Source organism: Hyperolius riggenbachi, chromosome 5, assembly GCF_040937935.1.
Source record: "Hyperolius riggenbachi isolate aHypRig1 chromosome 5, aHypRig1.pri, whole genome shotgun sequence".
NCBI lineage: Eukaryota > Metazoa > Chordata > Amphibia > Anura > Hyperoliidae > Hyperolius > Hyperolius riggenbachi.
Window position 1 is genome coordinate 252,738,916 of NC_090650.1, and position 20,316 is coordinate 252,759,231.

Consider the following 20,316-nt stretch of genomic DNA (forward strand, 5'->3'; position numbering starts at 1 on the left):
TTAAAGGAGAACACCAATATTTCCTAACTTAAAATACCCCTCCCTTTACTACAAGTGTCAGTTATTATAATTCATATTTCAGTTTTTCACTTATTATATCCATTGAATATTGCCTAAACAGAATGTCTGCTGTTGGAAATATTCTTTTTCACTGACTGAGGTTAAATGGAGTATTTTTAGAGAGTGTTGAACTAGTGCGACTGATGACTTCTAAAGGATATTTGTTTTTGTTGTAAATGTATGCAATAGTGTTATTTCTACTACTGAGTACCCAATCAAAGAGAACTAAATAAGGGTCCTGATCAGTAATGCAATATACAGTATTTACATTAGAGCCATCATGTTTAGATACTTGCATGTTACCTGCCTCAAGTACAGGATAAGCTGTGGCTTGGTGTTTATACAGATATTAAATTAGCCACAGTAGATGCTGATCCCCATTTCAAAAATGTGCTTCTAAAATGTCCATTCCATTCCTAAATTGCTCTTTAACCTCTAAGTGGTTATTTATTGTCCATCTAACCTCCTTTTCATCCCACTGCAGATTGTTATCAGTACTTGAGCAGAAACTGAATAAAAATAATGTGTCAGATAATGTGTCAGATAAGGCCCATTTTGTACAGGACAATATAGCAGTGGCATGCTTGTATTCTTAAACAGTGTTAAAATCAGTAAAAAAAAAACCTTTATTGATCATGGCCCCATTTTAAGTGATTTTATCTACACTTAAGTACGATATAAGTATACTATCCAAGGTGGTCAGACGTGGCACTCTGCAGTATTTTTCTGGCCAGAGGGGGTAGGCAGAATATTGTCAAGTAATTTTCTTGCTTTGTCTGCACAGACATCATCACCTCCAAAGCCCCTTTGGGCCCCATAGGACCAGTGCTCTGTTATTTAATCACATGGATGGCATCAGAAATGGAAGAACACAGAGAACTGAATGGGAAGGGCATGCTTCTCTTTGTAGAATTTTTATGATTATGGGGGAGATGATTAGTCTTATGCAAAAAGTATAGATTCATTCTAATGTTTACATTTTCTGAATTTTTAGAAAGTAGATAAATGTGAGCTGAACGAAGGCTTGCCAGTGACAGGCAGTTACCATATCATCCTGTTAGTAACAGAGAAAAAGGTAAAAACAAGGAACACCAAGAGCCCCAATAGTGTAATATGTACTGGTAAATGGTTACTAGATAGAGTAAATATTAATACTCACAAACCAGGGTTACCATTAGGCAACCACTGTAAAGGCAGGTGGGGAGATTTTCCTGACCCCACTCAGGAATAAGAAGTCGCTCTCTGTAGATGAGAAAAAGGGGGTTCAACCCTCCACCCAGGGTGGACTCAATATTATGCAGGAGAACAGAGGCGCCAAAAGGATAAAATGAAGCTAAATGAGCTTAAAAACCAAATTCTTGGTAAATAGAGGAGGTAGTGGTGGACTTACCTCCTCCAAGTAGACACACAACGACTGTAGTAAACACAGTCAATATATTTTATTTATGAACTCCAAATATGCAACGCGTTTCGCAGGTTTGATCCCGCTTCATCAGGCAATAACAACGGAGCAATAGCATATGTGGTCAGTAGAAGAGCCAGAGACAGAGGTGCCTGGCTCTTCTACTGACCACATATGCTATTGCTCCGTTGTTATTGCCTGATGAAGCGGCATCAAACCTGCGAAACGCGTTGCATATTTGGCGTTCATAAATAAAATATATTGACTGTGTTTACTACAGTCGTTGTGTGTCTACTTGGAGGAGGTAAGTCCACCACTACCTCCTCTATTTACCAAGAATTTGGTTTTTAAGCTCATTTAGCTTCCTTTTATCCTTTTGGCGCCTCTGTTCTCCTGCATAAGAGAAAAAAGGTAGCAGTTTCAACTCCTGAACTCCTTTCATTTTATTTAGACTCTAAAATATGGCAGAAATTTACTGGCAGTGCTAGCTCTATAAACATTTTTCTCCCTATGAATGCAGACATGGCTTCCAAGATTTACTATCCCAACAAAATATTCCTTCTTGCCATTGCAGCAGGAAGCTGAAAGCCTGTCCTGTTGATTGGGAACATGTGCTTGATGCATTCTGCTACTGCTGATGGTGCTTGGAGTTCCTGCACAGTCGACAAGTGCTAGAGTGTCAAGTAAATATCTGTCAAGCATTGCCTCACTCATCCTTTCCCCTTAGCCCGAGCATCTGCTTCAGCCTTGTCATCCACTTGTCATATTATACCATTTTAGGTGCATTGAACTTGTTGATGCCCGATACTAGATACAACCTGTCCTTTACTATGTCTCCTTCTGTAGACTGGTTTCTTTTCAACTTGGCTAGACAAGGAAGCAGTGGAAAATAAGGGGATTTTTTTTCCTGAACAATTGACAACCTAATTATATGCCAATGGATACATTTAAAGGCAGATTTCTGTGGATTGCAGATAACTTGTGTGGTTTAGCAAGTTTACTTTGGCACCTATTGTGGAATGTTTTACCTGTCAAGAAAGACAAGAGGACAAGCAGTTCTGCAAACTCACAGGTAGCCCCAGTCATTCTGTGATATTGTGTGCAGCAGAAAGTTGTAACATGGTCTTGTTCATTTCAACAAAACCATCTGTAGACAGAGATCGTCCTCACATGCTTCTATTCTGAAATGTGATACCATAACAGAGCTCTTTAGCTAATGCTTATTCTTGTATTAATCCGACGGCTTTGCAGTCTAGTTTTAGTGTGTATGAATAAAGTGTGTATGAATAATGCATTCTTACTCCTCAGTCCTCACTAGATAGTATTATGTAAGATCAGTTCTATAAGCATTCTTTTTTTTTTATCTACTATGTCAATTTGTAAATTAAGATTTATTTGAAGAATGAATTTCACTACAATAAAATATGCAGGCAATGTAACATTTTTAAATACCAGGAGCCCTGTTAATTTAAAGTAGATAAAAAATATAATTTTGCTTCTGAAATCTTAAAATACAGCACAGTCTATTTATAAAGTGTTAAAGGGGCACTCCAGTAGTGTCTAGTAATGCCAGTGCAGTATGATTACTTTTTATTTTACTTTAGCTTATCCTTTGTACTTTATTTCTATAATATCTTTATTTTACCACCATTATAGATGACATATTACTTTTATCACTATTCTAAAATGCTTATCCGTTTACAAGTATAACATAAAAGGGGGGGGGGGGAGGGTGAATGTAGTGAATGTAATGGCCAACAGGCAAATAAAGAGGGTTGAAAAAATAAATATGCCTCAGCTATTAGAGCACCATCAAAATAGTGGTTTTACATTTTGCAATACATTTCATAGTTGCATTGCTTCATTTGTTTATGTTTTTTTGAGAATTCACCTATTTGTATGTAAGCTTGTTAAAGCACACCTTATGTGAGAGTGATATAGAGGTTGCCATATTTATTTGCTTTATAACAATACCAGTTGCCTGGCAGTCCTGCTGATCCTCTGCCTCTAATAGTTTTAGCCATAGGCCCTGAACAAGCATGCAGATCAGATGTCTGACAAAATACTGATAAGACTCACTGCATGCTTGTTTCAGACGTGTAATTCAGGCACTGCTGCAGCCGAAAAGATCAGCAGGAGTGCCAGGCAACTAATATTTATAATAAGAAATAAATATGGCATCCTCCATATGCTTCTCACCTCAGGGGTTCTTTCAGGTGATGTATTGTGGTGCTGACACAGAGTGAAAGTTTGAGTTTTTACACTATGGTTTTCATATTAAAGGAACATGTTAGAATATAAGCACACTCATTTCTGATTTCTTTCTAAAGATTGCTAGTAGTCGAGTGGATTTTATGGTTCTTTATATATTTTACCTGCTTAAGCCTATAGCAATAGAAGCGCCAACCTGTGTGTTTGTTTCAGACCACTAACTCACTAAAGTGGCAAAATCATGGCAACCTTTCCAAAAGTCAGCCATTTATGCTGCATTCACTTTAGGAAATTAAGAAATGCTTTTGCAATATCACCATAAAACAGACAAATTAGATCAAAGTGGATTTTCAGTCAACCATTTTATATGGTTTTAAAATGGAAGAATCGTTGTTTTGTTTTTGCTCTGACTGGATTGGGACAAACAGCAATAAAATCTCTGGAAAACCATGGGGCATGTATAACATTTTATTGCTGTCTGTATCCATGTTGAGAAGACTTTTCTCACTTTCAGAGAGGCAGCATTAAAACGCACACAAAATGCACATTGGCAAAATGCTTGCGGGGAATCATCTTGCTCTGTGATTGCTCCCTAAGTGTCAGATCTCATGCTTTTTAAGTGTGAAAAGATGCAATAAAAAAAATAATTATAGTGGAACATGCTGTACAGTTTCTTTAGAGATGTGGCAAAACTGGAAAAGATTGTACACTCACGATTGTGTGGTGTATGTTTCATTCAGCTCAATATTCCTTTCTGCTTATTAACAATCACAATCAACAAGTGTGTAAGGCCTGGCAGATTCCCTGCCTTCAGTTCAGTCTCTATGCCCCAATCTCCATAGCAGTCTTTACCCTTCGGGGCGTGTCCTCACTCAGCCTCGGGAGACTAGTTGTGTTTTCCCAGCACAGTTACACCCAGGCCTTAAAGGATACCAGAGCTGAATGAAAAGGCAAAAACAAGGGGAACAGGCATGTATATAGAGTAGTCCTGGTGCCCACCGCTCCCCCGTTCTCCTCCGTCCCCCTCCTTTCTTCTGCAAATGCCCCTGCAGCCATTTCCTGGTTGGCCGGGTAGGGCATTACTGCTCAGGCGCTGGCCCGGCTGCGTGCGTCCTTGATTGCGCATCCACAGACAGGAGCGCTCTGCGCATGCGCATAGCTCTCCAGGCTGCAGGTGTACGGTCAAGGATGCACGCCGCCAGGCCAGCACCTGTGCATAGTGCCCTACCCGGCCGACCAGGAAATGACTGCAGGGGGCATTTGCAGAAGAAAGGAAGGGGATGGAGGAGAGTGGGGTGGTGGGAATAAGGACTACTCTATACACATGCCTGTTTCCCCCGTTTTTAGCTTTTCATTCACCTTTGGTATCCTTTAATGCGCAAGGTATAGAGGTCGAGGGGAGGTTGACAGAGATACTACCAGAACCCAGTAGGCGACCACAGGCAATACTGGGTAATATCTGTAAGTAGTGCGGGATGCACTGTGGAGGAGAAAGTTCAGATGAAAGCAGGTATAGTTAGATAAGAGGCAGGAAGAAAGGTTGCTCAAAGCGACTGTAGCCCTGAGCTTCTGGTAACCGCCACAATAAAACAAGGACAAACAGGAAAGAAAGTTGCTCAGAGTGACAGTAGCTCTGAGCTTTTGGTAACCGCCACAATAAACAAGACAAAGACAGACAAGAAGGAATGCTTACCAATGCAGATATAGAAAGGACTAGAAGAAGCGTCACCAATAGCAACCACAGCTATGGTACATCCACACAACAAGTCTGAAAGGAACGCTGCTATTCACCACCACAAGAATAGCACACGTTCATAAAGGTACAATGCAAGTAACTCACAGTTATCGCACAAGCCCCAGCAATGCAGCTATGGTTTCAGCCACACGCTATCACAGGCAAAGTGTTAAAGAGGAACTCCAGTGAAAATAATGTAATAAAAATAGTGCTTCATTTTTACAATAATTATGTATAAATGATTTAGTCAGTGTTTTCCCATTGTAAAATCTTTTAAATTCCTGATTTACATTCTGACATTTATTACATGGTGACATTTTTACTGTTGGCAGGCGATGTAGCTGCTGCATGCTTTTTTGGCAGTTCCCACAATGCAACAAGGTTCACAGACAGGAAACTGCCAAGAGTACATACTTTTCTTGTTTCTTGTGGGTGGGATTTCACCACAATATCAGCCATACAGCACCCCCTGATGGTCTGTTTGTGAAAAGGAATAGATTTCTCATGTAAAAGGGAGTATCAGCTACTGATTGGGATAAAGTTAAATTCTTGGTCGGAGTTTCTCTTTAAGACGGGAAGAGGCTTTATGTGAACATCCACCAATGAGGGCAGACATGCAAATTCAAACACAGGTGAATGGTAATTAATCAATCCTTTGCTACTTTGAACTGTAGGCTGATTGCAAGTGGACATTACATTCATTGCAAATGCTGGCAACACTGTGGCGCTGCATACATGCAGGAAGTCATGACATTGTATTTTCACTGTGATGTTTGAACAGTGGTGTACAGCAGGTATCATGCGTACAAAATGTAGCCTCTGGATGAGTGGTAGGGGTGGTTTGTGCTAGGAGTAGAAGTCATTTCCTATGCTCTATAACTTTTCAGCACTCTGCAATTGAAAATGTACCAAAAAATAGATGAAAAAAGTACTGCCAAAATTATCCTGAGAAGTTTCTTGCTTGCTGGTGACTTAAAAGGCAATTTATTGATTAGATGTGAACGTATCACCTTCAACTGAATAAGGATTAAAGTATGTATCTGAGAAGTATCTCCATGCAAATCAATTTATTTTGACCACCCAGTTGCCATAATGCTGCAGAAAAACTGTGTACTAAAGCAAGTGTGCTTAGAGGACTGTCCCAGTAGGCAGAATTATAGCTTATACTTAGTGGCGTAGCAATAGGGGTTGCAGAGGTAGCGATCGCATCGGGGACCTTGGGCTAGAGGGGCCCCATGGGGCTCTTCCTCAACCAAAGCATTAGCTGTTTATTGGTCCTGTGCTGGTAATAATCACTCCTGTAGATGCTTTGAATAGTAGTAATCATTAACAAACTGTTCCCCATCCCCTTCTTGCACCTCTAATACTGTGGATGACCATGACAGGTTTTGTTGTGCAACATCAAGTGTTGGGCCCAAAGCTCCATAGCTACGCCACTACTTAGGCCTCTTGCACACTGCAAGCGATTCCGATTCAGATTCCGCTTTTTAATCGGTTTTTACATCCGATTCCGATTTGCAGTGTGCAGGGAGCAAACTGCAAATCAGAATCGGATGTAAAAACCGATTAAAAAGCTGAATCTGAATCGGAATCACCTGCAGTGTGCAAGAGGCCTTATACTGTAGCTAGTCACAGTTCTTCTGCACAAAAAGGCCAGGAAAATAAGCATATGAAATGTCGACTTATTACATAGCAATTCTTCATGATATGAAAATTACCCGCTCATTTTAATATGCAGGGTGTGGGTAACATACCTTGCGTTATACCCGCATTTCAGCATGGGTGCTACGCAATGCACTTTGGCTCATATGCAGTTACCTTTTTCTCCTAAGTTTTCTCTAATGTGATATTTTTACACCTTATCAATAAAATGCCTTTTATGCTGGGAATACACAATGCATTTTTTTCAGTCAATTTTCCGTTCCGTTTCTCTGCCCATAGAGAAAGTACGGACAGCCCATTGTGCCTTGTTTTGTACGACTGTCCATCTATGGACTGTATGGACAGTTGGCAACCCTGAAGCAAAGTTGAACCCAACAATTGTTTTGAAGAAGAGTGTCACATGACCTCAGCCTTAATAACTTGCTCATTTTCACCTTTTATTTATTTTTTATTTTTCATTCCAAGAGTTAATGAACCAGTGTTTCATTTATGCAAATGAAGCAGACAAATTGTAGTTTAAAACAGTGGCAGCTCTTCTGAAGAGCAAATAGAACTCAAAACATTTGTAGGTGGCTGTGCAAATTCTGATATTAGGATAGTAGTTCTGGCTGGTTCAGTGCAATTATTTTTCATGCACAACAGGAAGATAAGGTGCCTTTTCATCCTGTTGTGCTTTGTATTAAACCCCCCCCCCCACCCCGGCTCAGGGTAGGGGATACCCTTGGACCCTGTTTACGGGCCCCTGGGGCCTTTTTCTTGAAAAGTGTAACCATTTCCGGCTAGCCTATACCCCCAAGTGGAGTTGGGTTGATTGATCTCGACCTGATTGGTCGAGTTGATTGCCCCTTTGCAACCTCCATTTGTGAGTACACTGTTTATATTTTTTTGCTTCTTCTATCATTTTTTATGTACTGCACCATTTGGGTTCCTGGGTGTCTCTGCGTTTTTTTGTTTTTTTTTGTTCCAGGGTGACTTTTCACCCTCTACTTTGTCATTATTTCTCATGTTTGAGCTGAATGAACTAGATTTTACCTCACACTGACATGGCTGTTGTTAACAAATCAGACTTAAAATTAAACCCTTAAACTGAAAATAAGAATAGGAGACTTCAGGAAAGTTCTGTAATAATTATACTACACATACAAATAATTATCTCATAAGTTAATTTTTGGTTTGGGTTTCCTTTAACTGATTCTGAAGTTAGATAAAATAAACCACTGCCTTTATTTAAAGGCCTAAACTAATGTGGAATAGTGAGGTAATATCTGTGGTATTATGTTTGCTGAATATCACGCTGTTTTCCTGAAATTTCATGTATTTGTGGGATCATTTTAAAAGTGTTGTGAGTCAAGTGGGCAGGCCCTCCTACTGTATGGTTGTGCAACAGCCCTCCTCAGCTCTGATCTGATGCATGTTCTCAAGAATGAGCCATTGGAAGATTGAAGTTTACTCTTAAATTATGTAATGTCTAGCACTGTCAAAAGCATTATTTGTTTCCAGGCATTTTATTTTGCTAAATACTGTGGTAGTAGCCAGGTCATACAAAACCCAGGAGAGTATGTCCCTAATGGGCAACCAAGTCTGTCCCCTCCTGCTAAACAACAATGCCCACTACTTAAAAATAATGGCACAATCTGGTGCATATCCCACAGGACAAAAGTCTAGGTTGCCACACAGAATAGTAGGAATGAGAAGATACAACTTCAAAATATTCTGTCTCCCTTACAGCTTACCGACCAGCCTTATTCCTTATCCCTGAAACATTCTGTGTCCACCCCTACCACCTTAGACCATAAGCTTGTTTGGGCAAGGTCCTCTCCCCTATTGTGGTATTGATGCATTTTCTGACTGACCCATTGATGTTTAATTAACACAAGACATGTCATACAATTGTGCTTTTATCCATAATGTCCTTGATTGTCTATGCAGATTATCTGTAAAATATTAATCTGTTCAGTGCCTCAGATTACGTTTGTGCTATATAAATCATTCATAATATTAATAAGTGGTGTTGTTAAAATTTAGGACCTCATGGATTGGGCACCAAACACCCTCATTCAGCCCCATTTCAGAATCAAACAGCAGAATGTGGTGTATTTCATTTAACTCAAATACTTTAAAGTATCAGAGTTAAATGAAAACCACCCTTTACTGAATGCAGGTTTTTGAATTTCAAATCATGAGGTCCCAAATTTGAATAACAACAGTAATAATAATATGATTTGTATAGCACAGCTAGACCTTATAGCTATTTTAAAGTGGAATATAACCCTGCATTTCATCTTTGCTCTAAAACATTATTTACAGCATATTATACGCTACCAGCATTTTTTTTTACTAGACCAGCATTCGAAGGGTTACACACAGAGCTTGAAAGTTCAGTGCATTGAAATGCTGCTGCATCCAAACTTTAGATGTTTAAATGTTATCTTGTGTTTACTTAAATGTATCAAGTGAGGAATGTGACACATTCTCTGACTGTGGAGAAGCTGCTGGAGACAGAGAGACACTGAAATCATGTCTGCCTGTAAAACAGCAATGAATAAAACCAGTTATTAATAAAATGCAAAGTCGGTTCACAAAGCAAGAAACTGTACTTTTGGAAACCTATAACTTCAAAATGAATAATAATACTTTTGCACAAATGCAAATATGATAACCGTATGACATATAAAAAGTAGATAAACATGTTTTTATTGAATATTATGTCAGGGTTTTAAACCGCTTTAATGGCTGTGAAATGGCACTTTAGACGTGGAATTGCAATATTTCAAGTCTGCCCTAATCCTTGGTTCCTGTATGGCATGTGCAAAGTCCAGCCCAGGGGCCAAATGCGGCCCACTGAGACTTTTCTGGTGGTCCCTGAAGCTCTCTACAGTGGTTAAACAATTGTTCAAAAGGGAGGTGCCAGATAAGGATAAAATAGTTAAAAATGGTTTAAAAAAGGGGGAGGTAGTGGTGGTCTTACCTCCCACAAGTAGACACACCATCAGTTATTCACTGAAAAATATCTTTATTCAAATAGACTCCAAAGTAATAGCAACACGTTTCACGGGCAACATCCTGCTTCATCAGGAAGTTTATGGAGCTTGTAAAGATCCAGCCAGGTATGAGCGCCTCCACACTCTACATTTGTTAATTTCATGTGGCCTGCAGGACGTAGCTGTGGTGCCACATGCAGGGGCCACCTTATGTCACCATTCTGCCTCTTCCTTTACTCCCCTGTAGGTTATCAGCCACCACTGTAGCAGTTGCAGCCACCACCGTGCCAGAAGCACTATGCATGCATACTGAAAGGAACATAGTAACTGCACATGGTATATGGGTTATTGCCTGTGAATATGTTTCATTTAACAAAATGTCACAGGCATAGTGTACCTAACAGCAACCATAAAAAAACGGTGTTTATTTTTGCTAGTTTCGGCCCCTTAGCACTCTCAGGAATTGCAGTATGGCCCTTGATCTAAAAAGTTTGGACAACCCTGCTGTATGTGGTTTAGTAGTTACCATGTCAATACAATAAGGACAGTGTGTGGTAGAGAGAGAGCAATAGCAAATTGAAGAGTCCCCACTCAGTGAGTGACATGATCTCTAGAGGGAAACGGAATGCATGTCATCCTATTACAGCCAGAAGTCTCTCTAGTAACAGGAACAATGCTGACTAAAGTGTTTCAGCTAGTCATAGAGCAACACTGCAACCATTGCCAGCAAGATCTCTGTCTGTTATGTGAGGGCAGTATTTGTGTGACTACTAGGGATGATTAATGATATGCAAATACTTCTGAGTTTATGCAAATGTATGTACATTTTTATGCAAATATACAGTACTGCCCATAATTATTCATACCCCTGGCAAATTTTGACTTAACGTTACTTTTATTCAATCAGTAAGTAATTTTTTGACAGGAAATGACATAGTTGTCTACCAAAAGATAAGAAGACAATGTACAAGAGGCATTATTGTGCGGAAGAAAAACATTTCTCAGCTTTTATTTACATTTTAGAAAAAAGTGTCCAGTCCAAAATTACTCATACCCGTCACAAACTGTCACAGTCTGTGGAAAAATGCAAAGTTCTGTACCATTCCAAATAGTCCAAGCTGTTCTAAAGCATCCTAATTACCCTGATTATTTGGGAAAAGCTGTTTTAATCAACTCAACAGGTGAAAAACAGCAGCTCTGTGCAGTTAGTTTTGTGGACAGTCATGGCTAAGACAAAGGAGCTCAATGAGGACCTGTAGCTGCTCACAAGTCAGGAAAGGGCTACAAGGCCATTTCTAAATGTTTAAAAGTTCCAGTGGCTACAGTGCAAAGTATTATTAAAAATACAAGATGTTCCACACTGTGGAAAATCTCAAAGTATGTGGTTGGAAGCCAAAAGTGACACATGTGCTGGCCAGGATAGTGAGAGAGGAGAAAAAGAATCCAAGGATCACCACCAAGGCCATCCTGGGTGAATCTGGGATCTGCTGGTGGCAATGTCTCAAGGCAGACAATCCAACAAACACTGTACACTGCTTTAGAGATGTTGCGAACCCACCTTGCGAACCCACGCACTGTAAAGCATAGTTGACATATTGTGTTGAAAGTGCTGCATCCTTTCAGCCTTGTGGTGATTTGGTAACATCTCTGCCACTTTCTGCTTATACCGAGGGTCTAGTAGCGTTGCCACCCAGTACAGTTCATTCCAGTTGAGTTTTTTTATATGGGCGTCCCTCAACAGGCTGGACAGCATGAAAGACGCCATCTGCACAAAGTCGGATGCCGACGTACTAGCCATCTCGTCTTGCTCTTCCTCAGTGATGTCAGGTAAGTTCTCCTCCTCCCCCCCCAGCCACGAACAATACCATGGGAAAGTTGAGCACCACAAGCCCCCTGCGACGCCTGCTGCGGTTGTTCTTCCGCCTCCTCCTCAAAAAGAACATCTTCCTCATCTTACTCCTCTTCCCCAGATGACTCCTCCTCCTCCCCCCTCCTCTGTGATGCCGCAGGTGTTGATGATGCCGCAGGTGATGTTTCCCACAACTCTTCCTCCTCTTCCTGATCACGCTCCTCTACAGCTTGATCCACCACTCTACGCATGGCACGCTCCAGAAAGAAAGTATATGGGATCAAGTCGCTGATGGCGCCTTCACTGTGACTTACCAGGTTTGTCACCTCCTTAAACGGATGCATGAGCCTGCAGGCATTAGCATGAGTGTCCAGTACTTCGGACAGAAAAGCCCCAACTCCCCAGAGCATGACCTTTCACTGTAGTTGTACAGATACTTGTTGATGGCTTTCTCCTGTTGTAGCAGGTGGTCAAACATAAGGAGCGTTGAATTCCAGCGAGTCCGTCTATCGCAAATCAAGCGACTCACCATCAAGTTGTTTCTCTACTGAATATTGGCAAAATGCACCATGGCCGTGTAGGAACGCCTGAAATGCCCACACACCTTCCTGGACTGCTTCAGGACCTCCTGTAAGCCTGGGTACTTAGACACAAATCTTTGTATTATAAGATTGAGCACATGTGCCATGCAGGGTACATGTGTTAACTTTCCCAAACTCAAAGCCGAAATGAGATTGCTGCCATTGTCACACACCACGTTGCCGATCTCCAGTTTGTGCGGGGTCAGCCACTGATCCACCTGTTTGTTCAGAGCAGCCAGGAGAGCTGCTCCAGTGTGACTCTCGGCTTTGAGGCAAGACATGTCCAATATGGTGTGACACCATCGTACCTGGCATGCAGCTATAGGATGACAGCAAAGAGGATGTAGCAGGAGGCGTAGGAAGAGAAGGAGAGCAGGTGGCAGCAGGCCTGCCTGCAAGCTGTGGAGGTGTCACAACTAGGTCCGCTGTATAGCCATGTACTCCGTGCTTGCCAGCGGTCACCAGGTTGACCCAATGTGCCGTATAAGTAATGTACCTGCTCTGACCGTGCTTTGCAGACCAGGCATCCGTGGTAAGATGGACCCTTGACCCAACACTGTGTGCCAGAGATGACACCACTTGCCTTTCAACATCACGGTACAGTTTGGGTATCACCTTTTGAGAAAAATAATTGCGGCCTGGTATCTTCCACTGCGGTGTCCCAATCGCCACAAATTTTCGGAAGGCCTCAGAGTCCACCAGCTGGTATGGAAACAATTCTGCCAAGCCAGCTGTCAGATGCCGGGCAAGGGGGTGACTGGCAGACATTGGCTTCTTCCACTCAAAGATTTCCTTTATGGACACCTGGCTGCTGCTGTGGGCAGAAGAGCAGGAACCGCTCAAGGTTAGAGGTGGAGTGGAGGAGGGTGGCTGTGAAGGTGCAAGGGATAAAGCGGCTGAAGATGCTGCACCTGAAGGAGGAAGAGGAGGCGGAGGGTGGCTTTGCGTTTGTGTGCTACTTCTCCTCAGGTGGTCATCCCATTGCCGTGCTTTTTTATCATGTGCCTTCGTAAGGCAATTGTCCCTACGTGGGTCTTGGTCTTTCCTCGACTCAATTTTTGCTGGCAGAGAGTACAGATGGCATTGCTCTCATCTGAGGCAGACACACAAAAAAAATTCCACACCGCTGAGCCCTGGAATGATGGCACTTTGGTGGTGGCGTCAGCAGCTGAACTTAAAGGGCATGTTGGCTGGCTGTCCATAGGTGGCAATACATGCCGCCAGACACTGCCACGAGCTGTTTCTGACGATGAGCTCCCCCTGCTTCTTTCAGTAACTCATTTCCTCCTACTCCCCTCTGACTCGCCCTATGAACTGTCCCCCTGTTCATCTTGTCTATTGGCAACCCATGTGAAATCCATGGCAGTATCATCATCATCATTATCCTCCACAGCTTCACTTGTATCAGACACCTCCAAAACTGCACCAACAACAGGTAATTCATCATCCTCACACCTTAGGTCCATACTGGCGCCTAACTCAGACATATGAGGTGCTGGTGTAACATGCTTAGCACCGTCATCTTGTAACAATAATGGCTGTGAATCAGTTAATTCCACCCAAATAACTCCTGCGAAGTGTCAAATGGAGCTGATGTCGTGCTACTAGTAGCAGTGGTGGCTGCGGAGGAAAATATGTCACGGCTCCGTGTGTTAAATAGTCAACTACGTCCAGGCAATCTTGGGAGTTGATGGCACGTGCCTTCTGAATACTGTACTTTGGTCCAGGGCTGCACGAAATCACGTCAGCATGACCCCGAACAAACCTGCCGGGTGGCCTGCCTCTGGCTCTGCCTTTTGTTTTGTCCATATGGGGGGGGGGATGAAGTGAAAGGTATGCACTGAGTTGACTAATACAATATGCAGTCACACAGGTGCAGTGAAAAGGTTGCAGTGACTGCTAGTATAACAATGTGCAGTCACACAGGTGCAGTGAAAAGGTATGCAGTGACTGGTGGTATAATACAATGTGCAGTCGCGCAGGTGCACTGAAAATGGATGTACTGACAGCTGGTATATAAAACTGTGTGCGGTCACACACAGGTGCAGTGAACAGGTATGCAGTGACTGGTATATAAAACTGCGTGCTGTCACATACAGGTGCAGTGAAAGGTATACAGTGACTGGTATTACAATACAATGTGCAGCTGCCACACAGGTGCAGTTAACAGGTAGTGTTGGGCGAACAGTGTTCGCCACTGTTCGGGTTCTGCAGAACATCACCCTGTTCGGGTGATGTTCGAGTTCGGCCGAACACCTGACGGTGCTCGGCCAAACCGTTCGGCCATATGGCCGAACTAAGAGCGCATGGCCGAACGTTCCCCGAACGTTCGGCTAGCGCTGTGATTGGCCGAACGGGTCACGTGGTTCGGACCCGAACGCGCTCTGATTGGCCGAACTGTCACGTGGTTCGGGTAAATAAATACCCGAACCACGTCATATCTCCGCCATTTGTCTGTGGGTTTAGCTTTGGGTAGGCAGGCAGGGTAGTTCGCGCTCCAGCCACGCTAGCCAGGGTCCCCCCCAGTCATTGTGTGTCACTGCTGGGAACAGTAGTACACCGCTCGTTCAGCCACACTATATAGCATTCTGTGTACTGTTCTGTGTCTGCTGGGAACAGTGGTACACCGCTCGTTCAGCCACACTATATAGCATTCTGTGTACTGTTCTGTGTCTGCTGGGAACAGTGGTACACCGCTCGTTCAGCCACACTATATAGCATTCTGTGTACTGTTCTGTGTCTGCTGGGAACAGTAGTACACCGCTCGTTCAGCCACACTATATAGCATTCTGTGTACTGTTCTGTGTCTGCTGGGAACAGTAGTACACCGCTCGTTCAGCCACACTATATAGCATTCTGTGTACTGTTCTGTGTCTGCTGGGAACAGTAGTACACCGCTCGTTCAGCCACACTATATAGCATTCTGTGTACTGTTCTGTGTCTGCTGGGAATAGTGGTACACCGCTCGTTCAGCCACACTATATAGCATTCTGTGTACTGTTCTGTGTCTGCTGGGAACAGTAGTACACCGCTCGTTCAGCCACACTATATAGCATTCTGTGTACTGTTCTGTGTCTGCTGGGAACAGTAGTACACCGCTCGTTCAGCCACACTATATAGCATTCTGTGTACTGTTCTGTGTCTGCTGGGAACAGTAGTACACCGCTCGTTCAGCCACACTATATAGCATTCTGTGTACTGTTCTGTGTCTGCTGGGAACAGTAGTACACCGCTCGTTCAGCCACACTATATAGCATTCTGTGTACTGTTCTGTGTCTGCTGGGAATAGTGGTACACCGCTCGTTCAGCCACACTATATAGCATTCTGTGTACTGTTCTGTGTCTGCTGGGAACAGTAGTACACCGCTCGTTCAGCCACACTATATAGCATTCTGTGTACTGTTCTGTGTCTGCTGGGAACAGTAGTACACCGCTCGTTCAGCCACACTATATAGCATTCTGTGTACTGTTCTGTGTCTGCTGGGAATAGTGGTACACCGCTCGTTCAGCCACACTATATAGCATTCTGTGTACTGTTCTGTGTCTGCTGGGAACAGTGGTACACCGCTCGTTCAGCCACACTATATAGCATTCTGTGTACTGTTCTGTGTCTGCTGGGAACAGTGGTACACCGCTCGTTCAGCCACACTATATAGCATTCTGTGTACTGTTCTGTGTCTGCTGGGAACAGTAGTACACCGCTCGTTCAGCCACACTATATAGCATTCTGTGTACTGTTCTGTGTCTGCTGGGAACAGTAGTACACCGCTCGTTCAGCCACACTATATAGCATTCTGTGTACTGTTCTGTGTCTGCTGGGAACAGTAGTACACCGCTCGTTCAGCCACACTATATAGCATTCTGTGTACTGTTCTGTGTCTGCTGGGAATAGTGGTACACCGCTCGTTCAGCCACACTATATAGCATTCTGTGTACTGTTCTGTGTCTGCTGGGAATAGTGGTACACCGCTCGTTCGCCACTGTATAGCATTGTGCTCTGTGTCGCTGCTGGGAATAGTGGTACACCGCTCACCCGTCACTGTATAGCATTGTGCTCTGTGTCGCTGCTGGGAATAGTGGTACACCGCTCACCCGTCACTGTATAGCATTGTGCTCTGTGTCGCTGCTGGGAATAGTGGTACTGTATAGCATTTCTGTACTGCCACTGTACTGCTGCCAGTCAGCGTGTACTGTAAGGATAAGTGAAATGAGGAAGAAATCCGGTGAAAGAGGGAGGGGCAAGGGAAGAGGTGTTTCCCCTGACGGTTCACGTACAGGCCACAGGGGAGCACCCAAGAAAACCCACTCAATACCGCCCATGTTGTCCAGGACAACAACCCTCACAAATCCAAAAGAACAGGACCAGATAATTACTTGGATGACCTCTCAAGCGTCCAGCAGTGGGTTAAGCAGCACCAGCACATCACGCACGAGGTCCGAGTCCTCAGCCAGTTACAAGGAGCCAGTGGGCACAAAGCTGACACAACCGGCAGCGACACCACGCACACAACTGCCAGATAACCAGTCCGATGAATTACCTCAGGACACAATGGGGTATTCGCAGGAGCTATTCCCAGCCCAACAAACTTCCACCTTTCAAAGGTCAATGGAGGAACAGCCAGAAATGTTGTGCCTGGATTCACAACCGTTAACTGTGGGAAATGCACCGCGCACTGAAATACAAGGCGAGTCCGAAGAGGACTCGGAAACCCAAATCCCAGAGCAATTTGGGCAGGAGGGGTTGCAATTGCAGGAGGTCGGCCGACAAGATCTGGAAGACGACGTTGGAGTGTGCTGCGCAGAGGTTGTTGTGGGGAGCTCTACTCCACGGCGGTGGCCCACAATGACATATGACGAGTTTGAGGAGATGGAAGAGGAGGGTATGGACAATGTGGACAGAGACCCAGATTTTGTTTGTGAACGAGAACATCGCCGTCGTAGCAGCAGCACAGATGAGTCTGTTGAAGAACACACTGCTGCACGAGTTCGCCTTGTGCCACAAGGTAGGCGGCGCGCAATTTCAGGCACCACAAGCGTGGAAGTTCAAGTGAGAGGCAAAAGAGGAGCAAACAGAAATCGCCAGCAAGGAGGCAGGTGCTCCAAAGTCTGGGCTTTCTTTGAAGACTGCACTGAGGATGTTACCATGGCGATTTGCAAGGTGTGCAAGACCCGCCTGAGCAGGGGGAAAAATATTAACAACCTCTCCACCACCAGCATGAGCCGTCACATGCTATCCAAACATCCCACTCTTTGGGCAAACGCGTCAGGACAGGGTACCAGAAACAACACTGCCTCCCTTGGGTTCACCAGACTCACCACCAGACCCGCCTCAGCAGCAGCAGTAGCCCAGCCATTGCGTGGTTCACAACATTCACAAACATCAGACGACGCTGACACTGTCACTTTCCGGAGTAGTGCTCTTGAGGTCTCCCAGTGTTCATCAAACACAACAACCAACAGCCCTTCCGTGTGCAGCGCTACGGTTCAGTTGTCTGTGTCGGAGATGTTTGAGCGCAAGAGGAAATTGCCAGCAAATGACCCCCGGGCCGTGGCAGTAACAGCCAGCATAGCCAAGCTTCTGGCCTGCGAAATGCTGCCATATCGATTGGTGGAGACAAACAGCTTCAAGGGCATGATGTCAGTGGCCATCCCACGTTACGTGGTTCCCAGCCGCTACCACTTTGCGCGCTCTGCAGTGCCTGAGTTGCATGAGCACGTGGTCAGCAAAATAACCCGAAGCTTGAAGAATGCCGTTGCCTGCAAGGTTCACCTCACCACTGACACCTGGACGAGTGCGTTCGGCCAGGGTCGATACATCTCCCTTACCGCGCACTGGGTGAACCTTGTGGAGCCTGGCAGCGATTCCTCACCTGCTACGGCACGGGTGTTGCCCACGCCACAAACAGCTGCACCGCCGTCCCTCCCACTGGATAACAGCAGCACCTACCTCTCTGACTCCTTCTCCTCCAACGCATCTCAAAGCTGTACCTCATCCGGAAACGCTAACCCAGCAGCAGTAGGATCGTGGAAGCAGTGCAGCACAGCTGTTGGCATGCGTCAGCAAGCGTTGCTGAAGCTAATCTGCCTTGGGGATAAGCAGCACACAGGGGAGGAAATTTGGAGGGGAATAAAGGAACAGACGGATTTGTGGCTGGCACCGCTGGACCTGAAACCGGGCATGGTTGTGTGTGATAATGGGAGTAATCTCATTCGCGCTTTAAGGTTGGCTAAGCTGACACACATCCCTTGCCTGGCGCACGTGATGAACCTAGTAGTTCAGCGGTTCCTGAGGACATACCCAGGCGTGCCCGATCTGCTGTTGAAGGTGCGTCGAGTGTCCAAACATTGTAGAAATTCCAGTACTGCTTCGGGGGCACTCGCCAAGATGCAGGAGCGCTTCAATCTCCCCCACCATCGCTTGCTGTGTGATGTCCCTACGCGCTGGAATTCTACGCTGCACATGCTAGCCCGCTTTTGCGAGCAGAAGAGTGCAGTGGTCCAGTACATGACGGCGCAGTACCGAGGCGCATCCGGCCAGCTGCCAAGCTTCTGTGGATCCGATTGGGCCAACATGTTGGACCTCTGCCAAGTCCTCCAAAATTTTGAGCAATCCACGTTGCTTGTGAGCAGTGACAACTCTTCAGTCAGCATTACCATACCACTGCTGTGTTTACTGAAGAGGTCGATGTTAAAAATCAAGGAAACAGCTGTCATGATGCAACTGGGGGAATCTGAAGGAGAAAACGATCAGCGTGATGGTACCAACATCAGGCCATCCGCCTCAGGGAACGCTGGCCCCAGCAGCTATGATGAAGAAGAGGAGGAGGAACAGCTGGAGTTGGAGCAGGAATTTCATGCCACCACTGACGAGGGCCAGAGCGGTGCACGTTGGACTTCCACAATTCAACGCGAATGGTCAGCAGAAGCAGACCAGGAGGAAGGTGACGACTATGATGCATCACAACAACTATCACAACGCTCACAAGAGGATGATGAGGATTCTGGTAGGACTCTGGCACACATGGCTCAATTCATGCTAGACTGCATTGAACGTGACCCACGCATTGTGCGCATTCTGGACAACACCAATTACTGGGTTTATACCCTTCTGGATCCACGGTACAAACACAATGTTCCAAAACTGCTTGAAGAAAGAGTCAGACAGGTCAAAATGGAAGAATACCAGCAGGCCCTTGTGGAGACTTTAGAGAGGAGATTGACATCCTCCCCCTCCTCTAGCCAGTTGTACGCAGACAGACTGACTTCCGCAAACCCAGGACGACCAGGAGGGCAGCAAACAACGCAAGCCGCAGCTAGTACCCAAAAGGGAATGGTATCGGCAGTGTCCTTGGAGTGGGAAAATTTTCTGACACCCATGCAGCCGCAGCCCACTGAACAGCAAGCGTGCAGATCCACCTCCAACACCGATCGCCTGGAGAAGATGGTCAAGGACTACATGTCAGATGGCGTAGCTGTGTCGAACCATCCATCTGCACCCTTCAACTATTGGGTATCGAAGCTAGACACCTGGCACGAACTGGCAATGTACGCAATAGAGGTGCTGGCTTGCCCGGCAGCCAGCGTTATGTCGGAACGCTGTTTCAGTGCTGCCGGAGGCATCGTCACAGATCGGCGTATCCGCCTCTCTACAGAAAATGCAGACCGTCTGACTCAAATTAAAATGAATCAATCCTGGATTGGAAATGACTACGCAACACTCCAGGACCCCAACCAAGTAACATGACCAATGAACATCTGGGATGGTGTTGCGTTTCCGGGCCCTGTTTATTGAACCTCTCATCTGTATTACATTTATGACTGCATGGCGGCAAAAA

At 44.8% G+C, this 20,316-nt stretch overlaps 1 protein-coding gene across 2 annotated transcripts in view; it reads left to right on the forward strand.

The window, feature by feature from the left end:
* The window catches only part of MYLK4 (myosin light chain kinase family member 4), a 299,781-nt gene that overhangs the window by 88,222 nt on the left and 191,243 nt on the right, over positions 1-20,316 (forward strand). The window contains exon 1 of one of the 2 annotated variants that reach the window (XM_068236807.1): positions 2,315-2,534. The exons of the other annotated variant lie outside the window; for it this stretch is intronic. Coding sequence (XP_068092908.1) covers positions 2,394-2,534 — 141 coding nt within the window. The 5' untranslated portion in view covers positions 2,315-2,393. Of the gene's footprint in view, positions 1-2,314; positions 2,535-20,316 lie in introns of those variants that run through there. 2 annotated transcript variants of the gene reach the window in all.